At 33.7% G+C, this 22,902-nt stretch overlaps 2 protein-coding genes across 2 annotated transcripts in view; one reads left to right on the forward strand and one right to left on the reverse strand.

The window, feature by feature from the left end:
• Positions 1 to 811: 811 nt before the first annotated feature.
• Positions 812 to 1,372, forward strand: LOC126891014 (uncharacterized). Its single transcript, XM_050660197.1, has one exon. The coding sequence runs from the start codon at positions 812 to 814 to the stop codon at positions 1,370 to 1,372; it is 561 nt and encodes a 186-aa protein (XP_050516154.1).
• Positions 1,373 to 7,259: 5,887 nt separating this feature from the next.
• The window catches only part of LOC126891024 (104 kDa microneme/rhoptry antigen-like), a 41,428-nt gene continuing 25,785 nt past the window's right edge, over positions 7,260 to 22,902 (reverse strand). The window contains exon 4 of the mRNA XM_050660206.1: positions 7,260 to 7,308. Coding sequence (XP_050516163.1) covers positions 7,260 to 7,308 — 49 coding nt within the window. The remainder of the gene's footprint in view (positions 7,309 to 22,902) is intronic.

Raw genomic sequence — 22,902 nt, forward strand, 5'->3', positions numbered from 1 at the left:
GGTACAGTTCACCAAGAATAGCTGAAAGCAAGGTCCCTATACCCTATACCAAGGTCTATTTATGAACCTTGAGCTGAAAGTCTGAAAATAACCACGCCCATGATGCGCATTCGTCATCCGACGGATCACGGATCTCGCACTGAGCGTTCACTTAATATCTACCGTTTGTAACGTGAACAAGTCGGTACAGTCTGCGAAACATTTTTTGTAAGTACGAACCGCAAAGGAGAATCAATTTAAAATTTGCAAATTTTGTTTAAATCGAATCTGAAGGAAAAAGTTTTAAATAATCAGACACGGGAAGTGATAGAAAACGTGATTCATTTTATGATAAATGAAGCGAAAAACAATGAACCGTGTAGAGATTTGAAAAAAGTGCAGGAACGTGTGGTATTGGCAACATGTGTTAGTTTAAGCAGCGTTCAAAAAACTGCTCGGGAAATGCAATTAATTGAAGATGGCGAATATTCCTCATTTGTAACTCCAAACAAAAAGAGAAAAAAAAAGCGCTTCAAAAACGTGCTTGGACGATTTTGATATAGGGCGTCTTCGACGATATATAATGGATTTTTGTATAATACAAAAACAAGTCCCAACTGTGAAACGCATACACAGAACATTTGCAGAGGAGTACAACTACTCAGGTTCCATAGAAAGCCTACGAACAGTAATTAGAAAGATGGGATTTCGTTGGCGAAAAACCAGAACTAATAGAAAATTATTAATGGAAAAGCCCAATATTTAACATCTTACACTGAATTTCTTACGTAGTATGAAACGTTACAGGAACGCAAATCGCCCAATTATATACATGGATGAAACATACGTCCATTCATCTCATACCTACCAAAAGAGCTGGTCTGATAGTTCAAACAAGGGCATACAAAAACCAGTATCTAAAGGACAGATGCTTGTGATAGTGCATGCTGGAGGTGAAAGTGGTTTTGTTAAAAACGCTTATCTGCGCTACAAACCTACTATAAAAACAGTAGATTATCATGATACAATGAACTACGACAATTACAAAAAGTGGCTTCAGGATAAACTGATACCAAATTTGCCCCCGAATAGCGTTTTAGTGATTGATAATGCACCGTATCACAACGTACAAACTGAGAGATGTCCAACTATGTCTTCCAGGAAAGCAGAAATGCAGCAGTGGCTGACAACGCGAAATATTTCCTTTACAGATGACATGTTGAAATTTGAATTATACGACATTATAAAATTACACAAACCTCTGTTTAAAACCTATGAAATTGACAAAATACTCGAGGATAAAGGACATTCAGTTTTACGGTTACCCAAGACATTATCCGGATTTGAATCCTATAGAGTTAGTATGGGCTTCTATGAAGCAATATGTCGCTGAAAAAAATGTCAGTTTTGATTTTAAATTAGTGAAAAGTTTGTGTGGACTGAATAAAACGATGACGACAAATGTTATGGAAATGGATACGAGAAATAAATATCTTATTTATATAAGTTATAAATATCTCTTTTAACAAAAGGTACTGGTACAAAGACACCATATTTATGCTTCACCGGGACCGAACATCTAATTTGTATTTAGTATTGCAATAGACGATTTTATTACTACTTTATTGCCCTACTGCTTACGCCCTTTTTCTCCGAAACCTTTTGGTCAATATAATGCTAATATAAAGTATAAATAGTCAATATAAAAATATAATTTTTGGTTTATAATGCCATAATTTATAGCAACACAAGCGGTTTTTGTTGGATCTATTTTATTACATCTCACTTTGTAAAAAAAATACTACAAATATACTGAAGAAAAGTAATGACAGTAATAATAATTGTGTACGGGACCTATTAGAAACTATTCAAACTTTACGTTTCTATATTTGTGTCTCCGATTGTATAGTCTGTTCGCTAAACTCAAACGCAACTTTCTAGATATTTTAGTCGGTAATTTTGCCAATTTTAGTAAAATTGGCAAAAAATAATTACTAAATAGTTAATAATCACTAAATAGTTAGTAATTTTGCAAATTTTTGCAAAATTGGCAAAAAACAAAAAAATTATCGACTAAAATATGTAGCCATTTGCGTCTGAGTTTAGCAAACAGACTATACCTATATTTTAAAGTTCACCCGCGCGTACAGGCTATCTTTTTCCTTCCGAGTGCGTTCTCACTTCATTGTTCGCGCAGGCAGTTAGAATTTCAGACTTTCAGCTATTCTTGGTGAACTATACATCTCGTATATTTTACCGGGGCCCGGCGATGTAAGCGGCTCGGCGTCGACCAGGCCAAAGACGTAACTTTTCCCGTTTTTTTTGCTCTTCACTTTATGTCCATAATACGTTTAATTAATCCTCGGCTATATTTAACATGACCTTAAGTTGACTTGGTGTAAAATTTTAACAGCAATAAATAATCACAGAAGTCAAATGCTGCAGTGCAGTCAGATAACTATATATATGTAGATTAAAAATATATCAGGGCCTCCAGAAGATTTACAAGAAATCATCAGAAATTGATTGAAGAATATAAAGGGTCAGAATCTAAAGGGATCAGATCTTCCATTGTTGAAGAATCTAAATTAGTTACCAGCAATTATGGAATAAATCCAGAATTTATATCAAATAAATAAAAACGGCGCAAAAAGCCTGTGACATTTTTTGATGATTGCCTGGGCCTAGTAGTGATGCGACTGATAATTTTGAGCCCGACGCAATATTTCGCTGTGAACTATTTAATATTGTCAAATAATAAGCAATTTAACCAGAATATTTATGTGGCAAATGATATTCATTCGCTATTTAACATTTTGTGGACATTTCGAAATGACGATGACGAGAATATTAAGAAAAAAAATTGATATATGGCGCGAGTTTTATAAAGAAGACATCAGTGAAGAATTGATAGATGAAATTTTTCATTTGAGAGTGATATACAAGGATAATATTGGTAAATCTCAACTTTCCCCAATATTCTTCTTTACGTGTTATCTCCACGACGAAGGTTGGCAATCATCATTACTATTCTAACTTTTGACACTACAGCCCGAAAGAGTTCAGTTGAGCTGGATCCAAACCATTCTCTGAAATTTCTCTTCCAGGACATTTTTCTTCTACCTAAGCTGCGCCTTCCTTGAGTCTTTCCCTGCAATTTCTCCAATAGATTTACTTAATAAAATTAAACATCTCAAATTAGATTCATTATTTCCTAACGTCGTTATTGTGTTAAGAATATTTTGCACATTGCCGGTGACAGTCAAAGAAGCGAAAAGATCCTTTAGTTTTCTTTCCCGCATAAAGAATGCTGTGATATCTACACCGAAACAGGATTGGTTAACTCGCCTATCAACTTTGTGCATTGAGAATGATTTGGTAAAATCATGATATTTTTCTAATCATGATTTCTTTTCTAATCAGAAAACTCAAAAGCACCTGTATTATAAATATTTTTACTATTATAAATATAATCAAAGTTTAATAAAATTTATATGTGAAATGTTTCTTATTACATATTTTTACTATTGATAATTTTATTTTTATTCATGTTGAACAATTTTCTTCGCTCTTCACTTTTTGCGTGGGTCCCATTCGTCACTTCTTGCCGGGGCCGCTGATCCCTCTCGGCGGCCCTGGCTACATCAGTGCCTAGATCTTTTTGGGATTGCAAATTCGACTTTATGTAAGCGGAAATTGTAATTAAACAACAAACGTTGCATTGCCTTACGCTAGCTACTGGCTTTTCCCAATGATCACGCCTTTGGGAGAGACCAGATACCCAACCTATCTTTCCCATCTATCTTATCCGGCTACCAATCCGCACAGACCACCGTGGCAGTGAAATGGCTAATCTCCCCGTAAATGATATGACACAAACTATGAAAAGGCCCTTAGTTTCGGGCAACCTACCAGTCCCTGGGGACGATAGCTACCAGATCAGACCAAGAGCAAAGGGCGCAAAGAATCACCAGGACAGACAAGGCTAACATGGACAGCGCACATTGCATAATGCTACTTATAATGTAAGAACACTTGAAACTCAAGATAAGCTCATCGAATTACAGGGAAAAACTGCATAAACTTGAGTGTATTGGGACTTTCTGAAATACGAAGAAAAGAAGAAAACCAATTAGTTTTAAAATCAGAACATTTGCTGCATGCTACATTGGAGAAAAACATAGCTCGGAGATGAAAAACAATAAACATATGGAGAAGATGGGATAGTCATAGAACAAATCAAAGGAGCAGAAACGTTAATAAGTGTGTTGAAAAAGATGTTCAATGTTTGTTTGGCAAGGAGCGTAACCTCCTCCCAATGACATACTGCAATAATAACCATAATGCACAAAAAAGTGACTTTCAGACCTAAAGAACTATTAGTTTACTCTCCCATACATACAAAATATTTATAAAAATAATAACAAAATGGTTTTGAATAAACTAGATAGCTACCAACCTTGCGAACAAGCTAGATTCCGCTCCAGATATGAAACAAATGATCATCTACAAGTTATTAAAATGCTAATAGAAAAGTGCGCAGAATACATCAAGCCTTTCTTTCTTATATTCATAGATTATGAAAAGGCGTTTGATAATATAGATCATTATAAAATGTTTTGAGCAGTGGCTGACTGCCGCGTTATCTGCCGATATAATTGCCTTGATTAAGAGTACCTATCAAAAGCCAAAGCAGAAGCGTATTCAAACCTATACGATCAACTTGATACCAGGAAAGGCGAAACGAAGATATATAAAATAGCCAAACACAGAGCAAAGAAAGCAAAAGAGTTTAATCAGATAAGATGTATCCGAGATGAAAATAATAAAATACTAGTTCACGAAAGGGATGTCAAAAAGAGATGGAGAAAGTACTTTGACAGCTTATTAAATGAAGAATTTGACAGACAGCCTGTGGAGTCAGCGGAGACAGTAGCAGCAATGGTCACCAAAATAACAAACGAGGAAGTGGCTCAAGCGTTTCAAAAAATAAAGAAAGGAAATTAAGTATTTTCTATGGGAAATAAGCCACAATTTTACTAAAAATGAATTTATTAACGTTTCGAAGCCCAAATCGGGTTTCGTTGTCAAAATACAAAATATTATTTAATACAATAATATTTTGTATTTTGACAACGAAACCCGATTTGGGCTTCGAAACGTTAATAAATTCATTTTTTAGTAAAATTGTGGCTTATTTCCCATAGAAAATACTTAATTATAAAAATGCCACAAGGAAATAGCTTCAGAACAACATAAAGAAAGGAAAAGCGGTAGGACCAGATGATATTCCTGGGGAAGTATGGAGAGCATTGGGAGAGACGGGAACAAGGTGGCTAGCAGGTCTATTTAATATAACTATGGAAGTTGGACAAATGCCAGACGAATGGAGAAGCAGTATACTGGTAACTGTTTACAAAAACAAGGGAGATATACAACAATGTACAAACTACAGGGCTATAAAACTGCTTAGCCACACCATGAAAATATGGGAAAGAGTAATTGATAGACGGATACGTGAAGAGACCGAAATATCCGAGAATCAATTTGGCTTTACGCAGGGCAGATCAACAACAGATGCAATTTTCATTATAAGGCAGTTGATGGAAAAATACAGGAGTAAATAAACAAACGCTCATATGGTATTCATTGATCTTGAGAAAGCATATGATAGAGTTCCTCGAGAGATTCTGTGGTGGGCACTCAATAAGGAAGGAGTCCCTGGTGAATATGTAAAGATTGTGAGGGATATGTATGAGGGAGTACCGACTAGTGTTAGGACAGGTGTGGGAGAGACTGATACATTTCATGTGAAAGTAGGATTGCACCAAGGCTCTGTGCTTAGTCCGTATTTATTCTCATTAGTTTTGGACCAGATAACAGCGAAACTACAGGGTAACATTCCATGGTGCTTAATGTATGCTGACGATGTCGTGTTAGTAGGAAATAGTGAAAGAGACTTAGAACAAAAACTGAAACAGTGGGGGCAAGCTCTGGAGGAAAACGGTTTAAAACTTAGTAGGACAAAAACAGAGTATTTGGAATATTCATTTAAAGATGGATTTACTACAAATAAAATGGTATCTTTGGATGGTGAACTGATTGTAAAAAGCAATAGTTTAAGTACCTGGGACCGGTATTACAGAGTAATGGAGAAATAGATGGAGATGCATGTAATAAAATTATGGCTGGATGGATAAAGTGGAAAGAAGCGAGTGGTGTGTTGTGTGATAGGAAAATTCCAATAAAGCTGAAGGGAAAATTCTATAAAACAGCCATAAGACCGGCTATGATGTATGGAACTGAATGTTGGGAAGTGAAGATGAAAGAGGAACAACGAATGCATGTGTCGGAAATGAGAATACTTAGATAGATGAGTGGAGTGACAAAGAAGGATAAAATTAAAAGTTAGTATATTAGGGGAAGTCTAGGTGTTGCACCAATTGATGCCAAACTGAGAGAGCATAGGTTAAGATGGTTTGGTCATGTTCAACGTCGAGACGTTAATCAGCCAATACGAAGAAAAGCTGAAGTTCAGATTCCTGGAAGGAGTAGGAGAGGAAGACCAAAGAAGACATGGGGGGAGACGATAAGGCAGGACATGTTGGTAGAGGGGATTGACATTGATATGACCCAAGATAGAATTGTGTGGAGAAATGCAATTAGGGAAGCCGACCCCGCATAGGGATAAGGCAAAGAGAATGATGATGAAGAGTACCTATCTACGAAACTGGTACATCTTGTATCCGACTTCATGAATATGCCAAAAAGTTTCGAATATAACGTGAAATTAGACAGGGTGGTACTATCTCCTCGTAATTGTTTACAGCTGTACTCGAATATATGTTTAAGCGAATGGAACGGGAGTGCATACTATGGAATTAATATAAATGGAGAGGATATGAGCCACTTATGATTTGCCGATGACATCGTTTTAATATCTAATAGAGTTGATAAATCTATAAAAATGCTGGACATGCTTTATGAAGGATCCAAAACAATTACTGGTCCTAAAATTGAGGCCTCAAACACAAAATTTATAATTTTATAATAAAATTATAATTAATAGTCAAACAGGTCTTATCATTTTTAGGCAGAGATTTTCTTAAGGGAATGGTTCACATTAGCTACACTGGGATGTAGTTTGAATTTACTTCTGCACCAGGATAGGTTTTTGCTGATTTGATACTGTTTTTGGGACGTTTGTTGATCAAATAATGGTATTGAAATAAATGAATAGATGATAATAATACTAATCGATATTTAAAGGTTGTAACCACTTACCTTTCGTTAGCCGGAGAATTCAGTGATGCAGGTCTATTTTCTCCGCTGAAAAAAATGAAGAGCTTGTTAATATACTGAAAAATATTGAATTAGTATTTTTAAACCTATTTTCTACCTATTTATTTACAAATCAAAGTCATTTTATACACATAGCAAATTAATTCTGCTATAAATGCGCAAATGCTTATTGTGACATAATTGAGGGATAAAGATTTTCACGCTCCGATTAAAAGTAGTCACTTTTGAATTCGACAAGAGATATATTTTTATAAGAAAAAAGTTTGAAGTGAAAACTTCTTTAGGGATATTGTGCACTGTTTGGATGGGAAAAAGTAATAAATTAGCGACTGTCATCTCTTCGACGAAATAAATATTTGAAGTGAAAACTTCTTTAGGGACGTTGTGCACTTTTTGGATGGAAAAATAGTATTAAATTAGCGACCATCATCGCGACCGTCAGCGCTTCGATGAAATTGATTTTTGAAGTGAAAACTTCTTGAGGGACGTTGTGCACTGTTTAAATGGGAAAAAGTAATAAATTAGCGACCGTCATCTCTTCGACGAAATAAATATTTGTAGTGAAAACTTCTTTAGGGACGTTGTGCACTTTTTGGATGGAAAAAAGTATTGAATTAGGGACCGTCATCGCAACCATCATCGCTTCGACAAAATAAATGTTTGAAGTGAAAACTTTAAACACGTTGTACAGCTTTGGATGGGAAAAAGTATTAAATTAGCGACCGTCATCGCGACTATCATTGCTTCGATGAAATAAATACTTGAGGTGAAAACTTCCTGAGGGACGTTGTGCACTTTTTGAATGCGGAAAAAATATTAAATTAGGGAACTTCATCGCTTCGACGAAATAAACTTTTGAATTGAAAATTTCTTTAGGGACGTTGTGCAGTTAAATTTTGTACGTATATAAATTATGTGTATGTATACATAAATAGCATAGGGCGTACGCATCGCGTATATGATATAGATATAGCACTTCTTTTTGGACGGCAACAAAATTTTTGTTTAATTCATTAATATTTTTTGTATTTTGACACCGACACCCGATTTGGGCATCGAAACAATTATAAAATCATTTTTTTAGTAAAATTGTGGCTTATTTCCCATCAAAACTAGTCAATTGCAAAAATGCCACAAGAAAATAGCTTCAGAACAACAAAAAGATATATTGATAAAAACAAAATTAGGAAATCAAGGTATTTTGGCCTTCTTTTAAACAAAAGCAGAAGCTAACAAACGATTCTTCAAACCTAAACGGTATAAAACTAAATCTGGTAAGTGAAGTAAAGTATCTTGGGGTAATATTAGAAACAAGGTTTACTAAGGATCAGCAGATAGAATGAATAATATGGTGTGTACGGCCGGACATATTATATTATATAGAAAATAGAAAAAGACTGTATGACTTGTACATACTTCTATATAAGTCAAAACGGCAACTGATGTATGTTTTCAAAAACTGATAATGTGTAAAACATTTATTAAAAATCAGCTAAATACTTTCAGCATATCAAAATGCCATCATCAGAGCTTCCTCTTATAGGTAGATCTTCTTATAGGTAGATCGACCTATAAGACGAAGCTCTGATGATGGCATTTTGATATGCTGAAAATACTTAGCTGATTTTTAATAAATGTTTTACACACTATCAGATTTTTGAAAACATACACCTGTTGCCGTTTTGACTTATATTATATTTATAACATAATGCAATACCAACAATTATACATTAATCAGTAGCATGGCGGTCAAAGTTTCAGCAAAAAATCCTCTAATTACAGGAGCATTGAAGAAAACATCAACAGCAGTTATCGAGGCTTTACTGAGCTTACTCCTCTGCACATCATTGTAAGGGGTGGTAAGAATAAGATACTTTTGGGACAGATCAAAACTGAGCAACGTAATGGTTATCATGACACAGTAACGACACATTATAAATGAAATCGGGGGTACTGCGTAGATGATAATTTTTGACTAGGTTGTACCTAGATATTTGCCTAAAGTATCTGTCTAAGTGGACATCTGCGCACAAGAGAGCTGGAGCAGGGAGAATACCACACAGGCTACCCAGGACTATAAGCGATAGAAGAATTGCATTTGTTTTAAAGTTTTTAGCATTTATCATAGTAGGTAACTGAACTTCGTAAGTGTTAGTCAATAGTCATGAAATAAACGTACATGAAAAAGAAGCAGCCCACATCCTACTTAAAGAAGAAAAATGTGTAGCAAACCCATCAGCAGAATGCAGCAGACTTTGGTTGCCAAATGATTGTCTAAAAGAAGAGATCAACAAGAACATAATATCAACAATAGTTGGAGTTAAGTCAGTCGAGGAATAAATCTCGACACATACACAATACACATGCAATTTAAGCAACCACATCTATGTCGTAATAACGACAAGTCTCAAAAAATTGTTTAGCCACACACTTGCTATGGTTTATAAGATCTAGACCAGGGTTGTCCAACCGGCGGCCTGCGGGCCGCATCCGGCCCGCGAGGCTATTTGTTGTGGCCCACGTAAGATTTTCGAAAAGCATATATTTTCTTTAAATGCTGCCACTGTGAAAAAAGATCTTTTAATTTATATTTTATGGTTTAGCAGTGTTTTTACATCACAAGTACTGTACCGCGTGCCGCTTCGCGGACGTGTAATGAACACAATCGTCCTCCACCACTATGAGAACTGCACTGATTACTGCGCCTCACAGTTCACGCAGGCCACACCTCCCACTGCTTACCATCCGTCGCCAGCCGCCATCGTGCCAGTGTGCTACTGATACGTAGGCTAGTCGGCTAATCTATTACGTTGCTAGTGAACAGTGAACTTGATTAATTCTTTGTCTTGATTCCTCTTATACAATAATGAGTGTAAAACGGAAAATTGATAGTGAGAACAGAATTTACAAAGAAAGTTGGGAGAGTGATTGCTAACAATAATGGAAAGTTGCAGTGCTTAGTGTGCATGAATGTCGTTTCAGTGCCTAAAGAATATAATGTGAGAAGACATTACACAACAGAGCATGAAAATAAGTATGCTACGTACACAAAAAAAGTCGGCGTGCCCTAGTTGCAGATTTGAAGAAAAAGCTTAAACAGCAAACTGGTATGTTCAGTAAAATATTACACTCTCAAACGCATTCTTTGCATGCATCTTATGCCGTGTCGCTTGAGCTGGCAAAGGCAAAAAAACCTTTCACTGATGGCAATTTGATAAAAAAATTTGCTGTTGAAATGGCCAAAGCTTTCGGTGATTCTAAAATGGCGGAGAAATTTGAATCAGTGCCACTTTCACATCAAACCATACAAAGAAGGATTGTTGCTATGGATGAGCAAGTAGAAAAATCTATGCTTAGCCTGGTTAAGAAAAGTTCATATTTCTCACTTTGTTTGTATGAAAGCACTGATCAAACCGATGTTAGTCAGCTGTTAATATTTGTGCGCACTACTTTTGATGATTTTACCAGTAAAGAGGAGTTATTTGATATTTGTCCTCTTTATGGAACAACAAAAGGAAAAGATATCTATGAGGCTGTGAAGAAAACAGTTGACAGAATTGGAGGCTTTGATAAATGTTCAGCCATAGCAACAGACGGGGCCCCATCAATGACAGGTAAAAAAATTGGATTAGTGTGTCTGCTTCGAGAGAATGGTGTCACTTGCCCAATAATTCAGTGTATTATACATCAGGAAGCTTTATGTGGAAAATCAGTCAAGGAAGATCAAGTTTTCCAAACCGTGATTAAGATTATAAATATGATTAGAGGTGTTAATCGATCTTTTTTACACAGGCAACTTAAGCAGTTTTTAGTGGAAACAGAGGCTGAGTATGGAGACTTGCTAATGTACAACCATGTAAGGTGGCTAAGTGCAGGAAAGTGCATGGAACGATTTTTTGCCATAAGAAAAGAAATCCCTGCATTCCTCAACAAATACGTTTCATCTGACACAACTGAACTGGAAGAGAAGTTTAAGGATCCAGAATTCTTAAGACAGTTAGCTTTTATAACAGATCTGACTAATCATCTTAACATGTTAAATTTGAGTCTTCAAGGAAGAAACCAGACGGTTTCAGATTTGATCGGAATGATAAACGGATTCCGGAATAAGCTGAACGTGTTTAAACGTGCTTTGGAAAAGAACAACCTGACACACTTCCCTAGCTGTCTGCAAATAGGAGAAGAATTCAACAGTGAGGAAAATATTGAGTTTTCATCCTGCATTTCACAAATTTAACAAGTTATTGATGAATTCAATACAAGATTTGAAGAAATTGAAAGTCTCAAAAGCAGTGTACTACTTTATAATAACCATTGATGGAGCAACCATTGATGATCAACCACCCAACTTACAGCTTGAGTTATGTGATCTTCAAGCAGACATGTTCCTAATCACCAGACAAGAAAAGGGACCTGAATTTTTCAAACTACTCAAATTACTGTCAAAGGAGAAATTCCCAAACCTGCGAGATTTTGGACTGAAAATGACGTCAATGTTCGGAAGCACATATACATGTGAAAGTGCCTTTTCCTCCATGAAATACATAAAAAACAAAACAGAAGCAACCTTACCGATTCTTCCTTACGTCATCTTATGAGACTGTCTACAACTGAACTGGAGGTGGACATTGCTTCATTGGTGGATGAAGCCGATCGACCACAGTCCTCACACTAATTGGATACATCTTTTTCGTTGCTTTTGCAATATTTGTCTTAATTATTGAATAGTGTTATCAATAAATTTTCCGTTTATAAAAAAATGTAGTTGTTGAGCAATAAAAGAAATAATACTCTTTTTTGTTTTAATTATTTTTATACCTCACTTTATTTTGTTATTACTTGTAACAAAATTATTATATGGCCCGCGACAACATCAAAGGTTTTAGTTTTGGCCCTTGAGGCATTGCAAGTTGGACCCCTTGCTATAGAATCTTCCCAGAATTCTTAGAATAATATTTTTAAGGACGATTTCCGGAGTGGAAATCGAAACGTCAAACATTGATTAATTAAAAATGTAATTTTTATTACATCAATAATTGTGGCTCAATCCCATATAAAATGATTTAGGCCAGGACAGTGGTCGGCAAACTTTTTAGCCAAAGCCAAATATGAACATTACAACAATTAAAAAAAATTGGGAGCCAAATCTGCTTGTTCAGCAAAATTTTATTACACGAAATGAAACTAAAGCTCTACTACCTAGCCTCATCCATACCCCCAAAAAATTAAAACGTGTTTTTTTTTGTATTTTGTGTATTTTCTTTTCTAATCATCGTAGAAACTTTTATTTTCTTTCGTTTTGTAAGGTTTTATTTTCTATAACACCGTATTCTTCACAAAAATTTTGGCGCAAAATCCATTTTTTTTAATGTTGATATGTAGAACCAAAAAAGGAGAGCCAAACGAGAGCTTTTTCAGCTGATCATAAGAATCAGGAATACTATTCCAAGCGTTGAAAATGATCATGTTTTCCTTCTCCAGGTCATTCAAAGCAGACCACTTGTGTTGTTAACATTTTTTTCTTCTCCAATATTTCCAATTCAACACGAAGACGTTCGAATTTAGGGCGACGTACCTCCTTGTTTTTAAATACATATTTCAAAGCTATTAATGCTAATGTTAAAAGGAGAAAATTTCAACTCGGTTATCGTAGCATTAAGAGAAATTTTGACAAATGCTAAAGTTTGTAAGTTTGATAAAAGCTAATTTATCAGAATAAGATGTAGGTAATATTATTCCTTATTATTATTCCTATTAGGAAAATAGCGAAGGAGGAAAAAGATAAGGGTAATACAGCAAAAATAGGGTATATGAAGCTAAAGATTAATGGAAAAGATATGAAATGGGATAAGGATAATGGTAAACTGACAGAAAGCACACAGAACAGCCAGAGAGGACTCACAAAAAAACTAAAAAGGAATGCAGAAACGACTCCAATAATTATAACGACTAAAGCAACAAACAAGTACATGAGATTGGAAAATGATAATACGAAGTATAAACAAGATAACGAGGCAAAACAAAACCATAAGACAGAAAAGCCAAGAGATCAAAAGTCTGACTCCGTAGAGAATGATGAAAAAGGTAAAGAAATGGGTAAAGAAAGAAGAAGAGTGGAAAAAAGGAAAAAAGAGAAAATAAGAATGGCAACATGGAATGTACGCGGCACCTATGAGGAAGGAGCCATGAAGGAATTAGTAAAAGAAGTAGGAAAATATAAATTGGATATTGTAGCGGTACAAGAAACAAAACAATTGAGGTCAGAAATATCGGAATTAGAAAATGTGGTTTTTTTTTCAAAAGTGGAAGAGCAGATAGGATGTTGGGAACAGGTTTTATTATAAGAAAACGTCTAAAAGAAAAAATTATGAGTTTTAATCCCATATCGGAGGGGATGTGTTATATACGACTAAAAGGGAAAAAAATAAATATAAGCATTTTAAATGTACACGCCCCTACCGAAGAAAAAGATGAAGAGATAAAAGACATATATTATGAAAAAATGGAGATGGAATATGAAAGGATACCGAAACATGACGTCAAAATTATAATGGGAGATGTAAATGCAAAAGTGAGGAAAGAGGCAATCTACAGAAATACAGTAGGAAAGCATAGCAAACACAACGAGTCAAATGACAACGGACAGAGACTGATAAGTTTTGCAATGGAAAAAAATATGGTGGTAAGAAGTACACAGCTACAGCGGAAAGAGTACATAAGGGTACGTGGACATCTCCGGACGGAAAAACCGTTAACCAAATTGATCATGTAATGATAGAAAAACGACACGCGGAATTTATTACAAATGTAAGAAGTATGAGAGGAGCAGACTGCAGTTCAGACCATTTTTTAGTAAAAATTGAATGTAAAAGTGAAGTAGAAGAAAAAATAGTTGTAAAAAAAGATGCAAAAAGAACAAAATCATACGAAGTAGCTGAACTGAAAAAAGAAACCACCAGACAAAAGTATCAAGAAGAAATAGAAAAACTGTTTTTGGAAACAAAGAATGAAGCCACAGATGTAGAAGAAAGATGGGAACAAATAAAACACATTACAAAAGAAGTAAGCAGAAAATTGATACCCAGAATTAAAAAACAGACAAGAACTAAGGAGTGGTTTGATAGGGAGTGTGTAGAGCTGTCAGAAGAGAAGAAAAAGTTAAGAATACGTATGTTGACCAACCCTAACGACAAAAACAGAGAAGAGTATAACCACGTACGAAAACAGTTAAAGAAAAGTTGCAGGAAGAAAAAGAGAGAATTCAATGAAAAAAAGTTTCAGGAGATAGAAGAAAAATTTAAAAACAATGAAATAAGATCATTTTATCAAGAGGTAAAAAAAGTAGAAAAAGGTTACCAAAGCAAAACAAGCTACATAAAGACCATAGAAGGAGAGCTAGTAAGTGAGCCGGGAAAAGTTATGAAAGAATGGAAAATGTATTTTGAAACGTTACTAAACAGTGATGATGAAGATCAGGGAGAGGACGAAGACAGAACAGAGGGTGCAGATATAAGAATAGCCGAACCAACCAAAGACGAAGTGCAAAGAGTTGTAAGCAAATTGAAAAACAATAAAAGTCCAGGTCCAAATGAAATAAGTGCAGAAATGCTGAAAGCAGGGGGAAGAAAACTACTGGAAAAAGTGTATGAACTGATAGAACTTACATGGAAAGAAGAAAAGATGCCTGAAGAGTGGGCCAGAGCCTGGATAATCCCATTACATAAAAAGGGGATGCAACGATGTTGCAGAATTACAGGGGTATTGCTTTGCTGGACGTGTGCTATAAGATATTTGCTAGGATTGTAAGAGAAAGATTAGAGGTATACGCAGAGAAACTAATAGGAGAATACCAAGCAGGCTTTAGAAGCAATAGATCGACGACAGAGCAAATATTTAACATAAAAGAAATCCAAACAAGCTGCTACGAACATAAAATGGTTTTATATGCACTATTCATAGATTTTAAGCAGGCCTATGACAAAATTAATAGAAAAAAAATGTATGAAGCCCTACGGCAAATGGAAATACCAGAAAAACTAATCAAGTTAATAAGAATTACCTTAAATATGACATCTAACGAAATAGTGTGGAACAGTCACAAATCGGAAGAGTTTATAGTCAAAAAAGGACTTAGACAAGGTGACCCTCTATCAACTGTGTTATTTAACATAGTTTTGGAAACAATTGTAAGGAACAGCAGAATAGAAACACAAGAAACGATCTACCGTAACGAACATCAATGCATGGCCTACGCCGACGACCTTACACTGCTAGCAAAAACTAATACCGAATTAAAGAAAATCATGAGAAGATTAGTCAGAGAGGCAAAAAAATTCGGCCTAGAAATAAATGAAGAAAAGACGAAGTATATGGTGCTAGGCAACACAGAAAGATAACCTGTAGATATGCTAAAGTTAACAGCGTTCGATGGAAAAGAATATAAATTTAAACGAGTAAATCACTTTACATATCTAGGTGCCATTATAGATGAAAAAGGACACGAGCAAAACGAACTAAAGCACAGGATAGCTAAAGGTAACCGAAAGGTCGGCAGTTTAAAAAAATTATTAAAGTCAAATTACGTATCAAGAAAGACGAAAATTAAAATATACCAAACTGTAATAAGAGCAACAGTCACCTACGGATGTGAAACATGGGTACTAAACAAAACAGAAGAAGAAATGATAGAGAGATGGGAACGCAAGGTACAGAGGACTATTTTCGGGGGAAAAAATACGGCAGATGGTTGGCAAAGAAGAACTAATCAAGAATTAAGGATGCTTTACAAGGAACCAACTATAACAAGATACACAAAGGCACAAAGAATCAGGTGGGCAGGTCATGTCGAGAGGATGGATAGGTCAAGAATGCCAAAGAAGATACTATTAAGAAAACCAGTTGGGACAAGGAGACGAGGTAGACCAAGAAAAAGATGGCACGAAAAGTTTCAAGAAGATATAGGATCGATGGAAATTACAGACTGGAAAGAGAAAGCGAAAAACAGGATACAGTGGAGAAACATAGTGCAGCAATTTTTACATAGACATTAAATCAAATTATATAATAAATATAAGACATTAGTATATATTGTCATTTGTATTATGTAAAATTGTTTTTGTTAAGTTGTAAAGCCCTAGGCCTCCAAGGCCTGTAGAACATGTTAAATAAATAATATTATTCCTACCAAGTTTTTTTAAATGAAAATATTGCGCTTTTCGTGGAAATTTGCGCCAGAGCCGCACCTAAGGAGCAAAAGAGCCACATGCGGCTCCGGAGCCGCACTTTGCCGACCACTGGGCCAGGGTAATAAGACAAAAATATACCCTGTTCGTGACATTTCAACAGCCAGAATTCTGAAGCGTTTTTTCGACAGGTAATACCTATAAGAACAAATTGTAACTATTTCCTGCGTAGGATCTGGCGGCCATTTGTATTTATAAACAGTTTTTTTAAATCAATGGAAAACAGTAAAACTTATGGTTCATTTTGTATAAACATCTTCAAGAGCATAAAAAAGCTTTAAGATGGCGTATTACAAAGTTTGATATTTATACTCATTTATTGTTAACAATATATTTGTGAAAAAAGGTTGAAATTACAAAAAAAAAATTAATTTCGCAATAACCATTGTTAAAGTTTACTGTACAGCTTTTAAATTTTTATCAAATGAGGATTCTTTATTGCTTAATATGTGACAAAAATTTCAAACGATTTATTCAATTTTTTAAATTTTATTCAAATTGTTTATCCCAGAGAGCATTTTTTTGCAATAACATAAGTAAGAAAAAAATGATGTTAGAACCATTCTACAGGTGTTAAATGAAAGAGCATGAGCTAACTTTCAAACTGGGTTAAAAAAGTAAATAAAACATGCATTTATTAGTAATAAAGAATTATGCAAAAGTATCGTCAATCTTTCCTCATAATCTTTTTGAATAATTTTTGTCAAAAATATCTATTTTTTACCCTGTTTTAGGAGCACAACCAACAATCTTATTTATATAATAATTCATAAAAAATTGTAATAAATATATATAATTTATATAAAAAAATAAAAAGTTTATAAAGAAAGATTGACGATACTTTTGCATAATTATTTATTACTAATAAATGCATTTTTTTATTTACTTTTTTAAAACAGTTTTAAAATATAGCTTATGCTTTCATTTAACACCTGTGGAATGGTTCTAACATCCTCCTTTTCTGACTTATGTTATTGCAAAAAAAATGCTCTCTGGTATAAACAATTTGAATAAAAGTTAAACAATTGAATGAATCGCTTTCAAATTTTTGTTACATATTAAGTTATTTGTTACATATTAAGAACCAAAGAACCTCATTTGACAAAAATTTCAAAGCTATACACTAATTTTTACAATAGTTATTGCGAAATTTATTTTTCAATTTCGACCTTTTTTCGCAGTTATATTAATACTCTGGGCTAATTAGCAAAATACAAGGAAAAGTTATTTATCAGCCATTTTATTGCTGGAATCGAATCTTATTATTGTATGTATTAATAATATAGATATGCAAAGTCCGCAAATAGTGTGCTACTTTTTTTATAAACAAAATGGCGCCCGAAAATCGTGTTTTTTTTTTTAATTTTTGCTCTATAACTCCAAAGATTTTAACTTTAGACCAAAAATACCCAAATAAAAATTCACCGCAATTAAATTCTGCATAGAGACGTGTTTTTCTGATTTACTTCGACGAAAACTTTCCCCGGAAAAAGCGGGGTTTTCCAACAAAATCTTTAATTTTCAACTAAACTTTTAGATAAGTAGTTGTTAATCAATAATTAAATAACTTGGTAACGTAAAAGCCCTTTCCGTATATATTATAATTCCAGAAGTCTATGGAAATTTAATAAACAGGTTAGCAACAATTAAAATGTTAATTAAAAATTTACGGTCGCTATAATAACGACAATAATTATGATGCATAAGAATAACTATGATTTTTTCATAAAAAGACACTATACCTATCTAATGTACTCTACAGAATTGAAATTGGACTATTTAAGCGGCCTCAGGAATATTTTAAAATTATAAACAATTTTTTGGTTTATAAACAAATAGAATATCTCGGGAAATATTAAACTAAATTAAATTGTAAAAACGGTATTTGAACATAGCGGCAGGACGCTTCTTTTAAAAGAAAAAACGTTTAATTGTGAATAGTGGTTCCTGAGATACAACTGGTCAAAGTTGACCGGAATTTACGGCAAAGATATAAACAATAGGATCATAATTTTCAAACCATCACCTTTTTATTTTTGTCATCTTTCTCCACACCAATTTTCATATCTTTAAAATCCTCATAACATATATTATTATAATAAAAACTATCGATAATACGTGTGAAAATTGCCAAAAATAGCAAAATTCCAATCAAAAATTAGGTTGGAGAAATTGACCCTCAAAGTTCAAAATCGGTATACGTTAACAAAATGCATTTTCTCGGCTTCCCATGGAGCAATTTCCTTCATTCTTTTTTGTTCCCTAATAACTCGAGTAGAGCCATCGAACTAACGCATTATTAAATGTCAAACTTGCTTTTGTTTTGTTATAATAGATTAATTTATTTATAAGAACAGAAAATTACATATTTTTTCCAGTTGTAGGCTTTTTTTTAGATAAACTTACTACAAGTGTACCTTTTAAAGTTAAAAACATAAATATTCTCATTTGAAAGCTGTATAATTATTTAAACAATTTTTATTTAAACAAATTAAAATATTGTGTTATAATAAATAAATAAATTTATTATAACAAAACAAAAGCAAGCTTGACATTTAATAATGCGTTAGTTCGATGGCTCTACTCGAGTTACTTGGGAACAAAAAAAGAATGAAGGAAATTGCTCCATGGGAAGCCGAGAAAATGCATTTTTTTAACGTATACCGATTTTGAATTTTGAGGGTTACATTTTCTCCAACCTAATTTTTGATTGGAATTTTGCTATTTTTGGCAATTTTCACACGTATTATCGATAGTTTTTATTATAATAATATATGTTATGAGGATTTTAAAATTATGAAAATTTTTGTGGAGAAAGAGGACAACAATAAAAAGGTGATGGTTTGAAAATTATGATCCTATTGTTTATATCTTTGCCGTAAATTTCGGTCAACTTTGACCGGTTGTATCTCAGGAATCAGTTGCCATAATTAAACGTTTTTCTTTTAGAGAAGCGTCCTGCCGCTGTCTTTCTAATACCGTTTTCATAATTTAATTTAGTTTAATATTTCCCGAGATATTCTATTTGTTTATAAGCCAAAAAATTCTTTATAATTTTAAAATATTCCTGAGGCCGCTTAAATAGTCTAATTTCAATTCTGTAAAGTACATTAGATAGGTATGGTGTCTTTTTATGAAAAATTCATAGTTATTCTTATGCATCATAATTATTGTCGTTATTATAGCGACCGTAAATTTTTAAATAACATTTTAATTGTTGCTAACCTGTTTATTGAATTTCCATAGACTTCTGGAATTATAATATATACGGAAAGGGCTTTTACGTTACCAAGTTATTTAATTATTGATTAACAACTACTTATCTAAAAGTTTAGTTGAAAATTAAAGATTTTGTTGGAAAAACCCGCTTTTTCCGGGGAAAGTTTTCATCGAAGTAAATCGAAAAAAACACGTCTCTATGCAGAATTTAATTGTGGTGAATTTTTATTTGGGTATTTTTGGTCTAAAGTTAAAATCTTTGGAGATATATAGCAAAAATGGAAAAAAACACGATTTTCGGGCGCCATTTTGTTTATAAAGAAAGTAGCACACTATCTGCGGACTTTGCATTATATTATTAATATATACAATCATAAGATTCGATTCTAGCAATAAAATTGCTGGTAAATAACTTTTCCCAAAAATGACCTATTCTCCGATAATCAGCCCAGATTATAACAATAGATATGAGTATATCAAACTTTGTAATACGCCATTTTAAAGATTTTTCCATGATCTCGAAGATGTCTGTAATAAAAAAAAACCATAAGTTTCACTGTTTTCCATTGATTTGAGAAAAAAAGAAAAAAGGCCGTTTGTGGCACTAAATTGTTTATAAATAAAAATTACCACCAGATCCTACACAGGAAACTCAATTTGCTCTTATAGGTAATAGCTGTCGAAAAAACGCTTCATTATCCTGGCTGTTGAAGTGTCATGGAAAAAACCTTATTACCCTGGACTAATTATGTTATTTGGAAAGTCTATAATAATTTACTGTTAGTGTTATGTTACTTGAAAAGCAGAAGTAGTACAGAGAAATAAGATTAAAACTATTCTGTTGGGGACACAACCGGCCAGGTATATGACAAGTTCTTCCAATTTTATGGACCGGAATGATACCTTATGTTTGCCGAAAAAAATCATCCTGTATCGTAAAAATAATTTCCAAAAATTATTTAAACAATTTTTAAACTGTTCCACAGTTATAACTTCCCCTGTTCCAGTGTTCCCATACATCAAAGTTTGTCCGACTAGACACCGTTAAGCTATTAACAAATTTTCAGTCTGCTATTAATCAACTTTTTTTGGTAGGCCTATTATACTTCTATTATTGTGATTTCATGGAAATAAATATATTGTAAACAGTTTAATTGTATTTTTATCTAAATAGTAAACTAATTTTATTACTTAAAATAATACCAAAAATTAAAAATAACGTTAATACTTCATTTTTTATGAACTGTAGCCTCCCCCAATTACTTTTTCCTTGATGAATCGTAGAAAGTCTAAAAAACGTTAGGTTTTCTACACAAATTTGGTAGAAATTTTATTAGATGTTATAATATGGGTTTCAGGGAACTAAATTTTATTGAAGCAGATAAAAATAATGAAATAATGGGATGGTTAATAAAAGATTTTCCCACTGTAGTTTCTGATAAATTGAGCATATTTAATAAATTTCAGTTAAAATTTAATATTAAGCCAGATGCCAGACCTAAATTTTTTAAACCCAGAGTGGTTCCTTTTTCACTAAGGAGCAAAGTAGAGATGGAATTGGATAGAATGGTCCAGGAGGGTATTATCTCTGCAGTAGAATTTTCAGAATGGGGAACGCCCATAGTACCGATTTTAAAAAATGATGAAGGTGTTAGGATTTGTGGGGATTTCAAGATAACTATCAATCCTTTTATCGAAGCGGACAAATATCCGCTACCATAGATCGATGATTTATTTGCTAAGTTACAGGGTGGTCAAGAGTTTTCTAAAATTGGCCTGAGTCAAGCTTATCATCAAGTTATGATTCATCCAGATTTTCGGAAATACATTATTTGCATTTAATCGTTTACCATACGGAGTTGTATCCGGTCCATCCCAGTTTCAGCGTATTATGGAACAAATATTTTTCAATATGCCAAGCATATCTATTTTTTTAGATGTTATTCTAATTACAGGAAGGAATAGGGAAGAGCACACTAAGAATTTGTGTAAAGTTTTAGCGATCTTACAAGAATGTGGTTTTACAGTGAAGAAAGAAAAGTGTACGTTTTTCGCAGAATCAGTATCTTATCTCGGATTTATAATAGATAAAAAGAGTTTGCATAAAAGTCAAGGTAAAATTTGCGCTATTGAGGATATCCCCTAACCTACGAATGTGACACAACTAAATTGTTTTTGGGAAGTATAAATTATTATAATCGATTCATTCCAAATCTCCCAAACACTGTTCATTGTTTATATAAGCTTTTAAAACAAAATGTAGTTTGGCATTGGGATGAGCAATGTCAATTAGCTTCTGACACTATTAAACAAATGTTAGCTTCAGATCTAGTATTAGTTCATTACGACCCAACCCTAGAATTAAATTTGACGGTTGATAGTTCAGATTATGGGATCGGAGCTGTTCTTTCGCATAGTTTTCAAGATGGCAGTGAAAAACCAATATATTTTGCTAGTAGAACGCTTAGCGATACCGAAAAGGCATATTCGACTCTAGATAAAGAAGCAACGGCTATAGTGTGGGGAATCAAACGTTTCTACCAATTCTTGTATGGGAAGAAGTTTAATTTAATCACAGATAACAAGGCGTTAGTATCAATTTTTGGCCCTAAAAATGGGATACCGGTTACAGCGGCAAATATATTGCAGCGATATGCAGTATTTTTAAGTGGTTTTAATTTTAATATAAAGCATGTATCTACACACAAAAATGTAGCAGACTTTTTAAGTAGGTTGCCTTCAAATAAGTCGATAAAGGTAGATTCTTGTAAGTTTAACATAGAGGAAACTGTTAGTTTAAATTATTTAGAAGAAAGCGAAGGAATTCCTATTAATGTGAGTGATATAAGGAAAGAAACAGAATTAGATCCGATTTTGTCTTGTGTAACTAAATATGTTATGGCCAAATGGCCAACAAAGGTAGAATTAGAAATTAAACCCTACTTCCTTAAACGCAATGAAATAACTATTGAAGATGGCGTCTTATTGTGGGGGCAAAGAGTAATTGTTCCAAGTAAATTACGAAATAAATTACTGAATGAATTGCATTCAGCTCACTTTGGTATAGTCAAGATGAAATTATTAGCTAGGTCTTATATTTGGTGGCCATCATTAATTAAATATACAGGCAGATCCTCCTAAGGTTCCCTTGCAAGGTTGG

Source organism: Diabrotica virgifera, chromosome 1, assembly GCF_917563875.1.
Source record: "Diabrotica virgifera virgifera chromosome 1, PGI_DIABVI_V3a".
Lineage (NCBI taxonomy): Eukaryota > Metazoa > Arthropoda > Insecta > Coleoptera > Chrysomelidae > Diabrotica > Diabrotica virgifera.